Source organism: Arachis ipaensis, chromosome B09 (assembly GCF_000816755.2).
Source record: "Arachis ipaensis cultivar K30076 chromosome B09, Araip1.1, whole genome shotgun sequence".
Lineage (NCBI taxonomy): Eukaryota > Viridiplantae > Streptophyta > Magnoliopsida > Fabales > Fabaceae > Arachis > Arachis ipaensis.
The window spans coordinates 129476450-129482274 of NC_029793.2; the positions used below are offsets into that span (position 1 = coordinate 129476450).

A 5825-nucleotide genomic window follows, 5' to 3' on the forward strand; every position below is an offset into this window, starting at 1 on the left:
CCAGCAAGTAAGGCTTTATATTCTGCCTGATTATTATATGTAGGAAACTCAAACCTTAAGGATAGTTCTATTCGAGTTCCTTGATCACTTTCTATAATAACACCAGCTCTGCTTCCAGATTTGTTTGATGACCCATCTACGTACAAACCCCATGTAGTAGGGTTTTCAGGACTTTCAGTGTATTCAACGATGAAGTCGGCGAGGTATTGTGATTTGATGACCATCCAAGTTTTGTATCTTAAATCGAACTCGGACAGCTCTACTGCCCATTGTAGAATCCTCCCAGCCAAGTCTGTTTTTTGTAGGATATTTTTCATTGGTTGATTAGTGCAGACTTTAATGGTATGGCCCTGGAAGTAAGGTCGGAGCCTTCTGGATGTAAGAACAAGGATATAAGCAAACTTCTCTATCTTTTGATAATTCAACTCAGCCCCTTGTAAGGCTTTGCTGATGAAGTAGATAGGTTGCTGCCCCTTTTTGTCTTCTCGGATCAGGGTTGAGGCTATGGCCCGACTTCCAACTGATAGGTATAGCACGAGTTCTTTCCCCTTTTCAAGTTGGGTAAGTATGGGTGGTTGCCCCAAGAATGTCTTGAAGTCTTGGAAGGCCTGTTCACATTCTGGGGTCCATTTAAATTGCTTCCCTTTTCTTAGAACTGAGTAGAGGGGAAGTGATTTCAGAGCTGACCCCACTAAAAATCTAGATAGAATGGCCAATCTTCCATTTAGTTGTTGGACCTCTTTAATACAAGTCGGGCTCTTTATATTGAGTATAGCCTAGAATTTGTCAGGGTTTGCTTCTATGCCTCTTTGAGTCAACATAAACACTAAGAACTTTCCAGCTTCTACTGCAAAGGTGCATTTTGAGGAATTTAACCTCATTTCATGCTTTCTTATAGTGGAGAATACTTCCGAGAGGTCGGACAATAGTGTTTTGTCCTCTTTGGTCTTAACGAGTATGTCATTCACATATACTTCCATGAGTTTTCTTATGTGCGAGAAAAACACCTTATTCATCAATCGTTGGTAGGTAGCTCCTGCATTCTTCAATCCAAAAGGCATGACTATGTAGCAATAGTTTGCTTTTAGAGTTATGAATGAGGTCTTTTCTTGATCCGGTTTGTACATCGAGATTTGATTGTATCCCGAGTAGGCGTCCATAAAGGATAGGTATCTGTAGCCTGAGGCGGAGTCGACTAGAGCATCAATGTTGGGGAGTGGATAAGGATCTTTGGGGTAGACTTTGTTGAGGTTGGTGTAATCGACGCACATTTTTCATTTTCCGTTTTGCTTTTTCACCAATACAACATTGGCTAGCCAAAGCGGATATTTCACCTCTCTTATAAATCCTGCTTCAAGCAGGGCATGCACTTGCTCTTCTATGACCTGTGTGAGTTCTTGTCCGAGCTTTCTACACTTCTGCTGAACAGGTCGGGAACCTGGGTACACAGCAAGCTTATGGCATATCAGGTCGGGATCAATACTGGGTATGTCAGAGGCTTTCTAGGTAAAGAGATTGGAGTTTTTCCTCAGTAATTCAATGAGTTGTTTCTTTAGGTTTTCCTCCAGATTTGCCCCTATGCTCGTTGTCTTGTCGGGGTGGTCTCCGATTTGTATCACTTCCGTTTTGCCTTTGGGTTGAGGTCGTAGCTCTTCTCGAACTCGGACTCCACCTAACTCGATGGTATTGACTTCTTTGCCTTCTGAACTGCCTTTCAAACTAAGGCTCTCGTTATAGCATTTTCTTGCTAACTTTTGATCTCCTTTAATGGTGGCAATCCCTTCAACTGTGAAAAATTTCATGCAAAGATGTGGGGTGGAGACAACAGCTGCAAGTCCATTCAAAGTTGTCTGACCTATTAAGGCATTGTAGGCTGAGCTTACATTGACTACAATGTAGTCGACACTTAGTGTTCTTGATCTTGCACCTTTTTCGAAGATGGTGTACAATGAGATGTAACCCAGAGGTTAGATTGGGGTGTCTCCCAGTCCAAAAAGGCTATCTGGGTATGCCCTTAGATCCATTTCCTCTAACACGAGCTTGTCAAAGGCGGGTTTGAACAGAATATCCTCCGAGCTACCTTGATCTACCAAGGTTCGGTGGAGGTTAGTGTTTGCTAGGATTATAGTTATCACTACTGGATCGTCGTGCCCTAGTAATATTCCTTGAGCATCCTCTTTAGTGAAGGAGATAGTGGGTAAGTCAGACAATTGACTGTCCTCCCTGACTTGATATACTTCCTTGAGGTGCCTTTTTTGTGAGGATTTTGATATTCCTCCTCCTACAAATCCACCATTAATCATGTGTATATGTCACTCGGGGTGTGAAAAGGGCGTTCTGGTCATCCTCCTTCTTCATCCCTTCTTCTCTTCCTCGGGTTATCCGACCTGTCTGCCAAGTATCTATCAAGTTGGTCTTCTCTGGCCAACTTTTTGATGACATTCTTTAGGGTGTAGCATTCGTTAGTGAAATGTCCATACAGCTTGTGGTACTCACAATATTCAGTCCAACTTCTAGCTTTTTTAGGAGGCGGGAGTTTCTTTGTATGGCATATTTCACGGTAAACATAGACCAGGAAAACCCTTAGAGGGGTGTATTTGTTATACTTTCGAGGCTTTGCTACATTTTGCTCATCTTTCTTCTTGGGTTCCCTTTCTTTATCTCGAGTTTGATAGTAAGGTAAGTTAGATCGCGAAGGAGGTTTCCTAAGTCGGGAGTTTTCCTCCATGTTGATGTATTTTTCTGCCCTTTGTTGAATTTCGTTCAGAGAAGTCGGATACCTCTTTGATATTGACTGAGAAAATGACCCTTCTCTAAGGCCATTGACCAGACCCATAATTATAGTTTTGGTTGGTAGACTCTGAATTTTCAAACAAGCTTTGTTGAACCTTTTCATATAGTCACGAAGGGTTTCCTCGACCTCTTGCTTTACTCCCAACAGGCTCGGAGCGTGCTTCGTTTTGTCTTTTTGGATGGAGAATCTGGTCAAAAATTTTCTGGCCAGGTTTTCAAAGCCAGTGACAGACCTGGGAGGCCGACTATCAAAATATTTCATTGCAGCCTTGGTTAAAGTAGTCGGGAAGGCTTTGCAACAAGTGGCGTCAGAGGCGTCGGCCAAGTGCATTTTGCTTCTGAAGTTACTGAGATGGTGGCTCGGATCGTACGTTCAATCATAGAGATCCATGTCGGGCAATTTGAAGTTCCTAAAAACTTTAGCCTTCATGATCTCTTCTGTGAACGGATCTTGCCCTCCTAAGGGATTTTTCTCACGCTCCACTCGATTATTCCTCCTTTGTATATCAGCTTCCAGTTTCTGTAGCTTGTCTTCTAACTCCTTTCGTTGCCTTACTTCTTTTCGCAACTCCCGTTATGCTTCCGTTATCGTTCAGCCTCGTGTTCGAGCTGTGGTAGTCGATCCCCTTCGTCACGAACGAGATCCAGGATCTCGGTCGTATGAGGTTGGTCCTTAACCTCGGAATGGTGGGTCTCGAACTAGATCCTCCTTGTTTGAGGATTTCCTGAAGTCCCTTCTTCATGGGGGCCATGGTGTGGTGGTGGAGGCGGAAGCAAGAGGGCTTGGTCTTCTGGCTCAGACTCAGATGCTGTGTAGTCATCTCTATGCTCGTGGTCCGCCATTTGTTAGAAGGAGAATTCCAAGTCTCCGGCAACGGCACCAATGTTCCGAGGGTTACCTGAAACGTTGATTTGAGCTTGAACGTGAGGTCCAAATCCTTTTGAGTGGCAGCGTCCGACCTCTTTGGTACCGAGGTGCCGTCTGTCCGAGTTCCTCGTGAGGAGGTTGGGGGGTGGTACCTGCAAGAGACTCTAATGCTTAAGTTAGCAAGGGTTTTAGGCAGGTTTTTAGTAGAGTAGAACGTGAATTATATTTCGGGGGAGCCAGTGTATTTATAGTAGATTAGATAACCACATTCGTTGGAGTAGTTCTATCTTTTCTGATAGATAAACGTTCCTTTTATCTTGAGAGTTTGTTGGGATCTACCTTCTAGATGAGATAGAGATAGTATGAGAGACTTAAGGAGGCAGTTACTTGTTAGGTCAAGTACGGTTGGATCTCTATGTCATTGTCCGACCCCTTCAAAGAAGTCGGACTTATCGTGAAGTCTACCTTTATTAGTGGACCTTTTTGCGTTATTGGGTGTGGCCTTTATCTGTTGAATCAGGATAGGAACAGTTTTATAACATCAGCAAGATAAATTTTTTAAGAAACTTTAATATGTTCAGTTTATTAAAAATATAAAACTATATATTTTCAATAAATTGTTCTTAAGGAGTATCTTAAGACCAAATAATAGAAAAATGCTAGTTCTATCACTGCCTTTGTGAATTGCAAATGATCATGAAAGTGATCCCAAAGATTGAAAAAAAGAATTGCTCGATTTGAGATTCACTATAATAGAATAGAATTACAATCACAATCACTAATATCTATGCACGTATATAATGTAATGTAATGCCTCACACTAAAATATATATATTGCTACAAATTCTATTTACCTATCAGCAAATAAATGATATGTATTTGCATCAAGCACTATTGCTCTAATTGATGCAATGCCCCCTATTACAACCAAAATTGAGGATGCTACTGCAATCAATGTGTTCCCCCAAAACATTATGCTTTTCTTTGAGGGCTTAAATGTCAAATTGAAGAATACCATGGGCAAAATAAAATCAAGAGGAATGAACCCAAATGCACCAAACAAGGCCATTATATCTGCAAAGAATGGCAACATTGCTGCTAACACTGTTGCTGCTGCCACTGATACTGACCTTAGAACCACCCTTGGTACAACATTTCTAACTGAAAATTGTCCAAATTTCGGGTCTCCAAATGTTGCTTCAAATATTTCATTTGTTGGTTGCAGATAAACCTGTAATATTATAACCATTGTAGCTGTATTCATCAGCAAATGAAATTTTGTACTTTGCAGAATAAATGCATTTTCTCTGTAAAAATTAAAGAAATTACTTGTTTTTTATGTTTGCCTTTTTCATATAAATTTAGAGTAAACACTTTTGGTCCTTAACAAATTTTTATTTTCTAAAAATTTTTAAAAATTACTCCCGTTGAAAAGATGGTTTCTTTTCTCGCTTTCAATTAATTTTTTAATGTGTGTTTGATAAATAAGTTTTTGATAAATTTTGTTATAGGATATTTAAGTCTTTAAAAAATACACTCTAAGACAAGTTTATCTCTTTTAAACAACAGAACTAATTTGTCCTAGGGAAATAGTTGTCTAATAATAAAAATTTGAGTAATTACTCAAATTAGTTCCCAAGAATTTTAAAAGAGGATATTTTAGTCCTCAAGAAAAATTAATACACAGATCAATCCCCAATGTTTTACTCTTACAGATAAATCAGTCTCCAGTATATTTTCTGGCAGAGTAATTATCCAAATCATTCTCTAAGAATTTTAAAAGCAGTCATTTTAGTCCCTAAGAAAAATTAATACACAAATTAATCTTCAACGTTTTTCTCTGTCAAACATAACCGTCCTCTGTCCATTTTACTTTTACTATATGTCAATGTTTATTATTATTAGTTTAGCTTTGTGCATGTGAACCATGACACTAGCATATTGATATACTATTTTCTTTGGAAACAAGTAAGGTGAACAATGATGTTTTGAAATCCAAATTAAAATATTTTCTTTTAATACAAACATGCTTTTTAAAATAGAATATCTTTCGATTATATTAAATACAAAAATATCAAATAGTTTTAACTTTGAATTTCTTATAAAATAATCTCTGATAATTTTATTAATTATTATTATTATTATTATTATTATTGAGTGACTA

The 5825-nt window shown here is 39.0% G+C and overlaps 1 protein-coding gene across 1 annotated transcript in view; it reads right to left on the reverse strand.

Annotated features, from left to right (window-relative positions):
* Window positions 4377-5825, reverse strand: part of LOC107619445 (GABA transporter 1) — a 25070-nt gene continuing 23621 nt past the window's right edge. Inside the window, exon 7 of the mRNA XM_016321736.2 lies at window positions 4377-4892. Within this exon, the coding sequence (XP_016177222.1) occupies window positions 4512-4892 (381 nt within the window). The 3' untranslated portion in view covers window positions 4377-4511. The remainder of the gene's footprint in view (window positions 4893-5825) is intronic.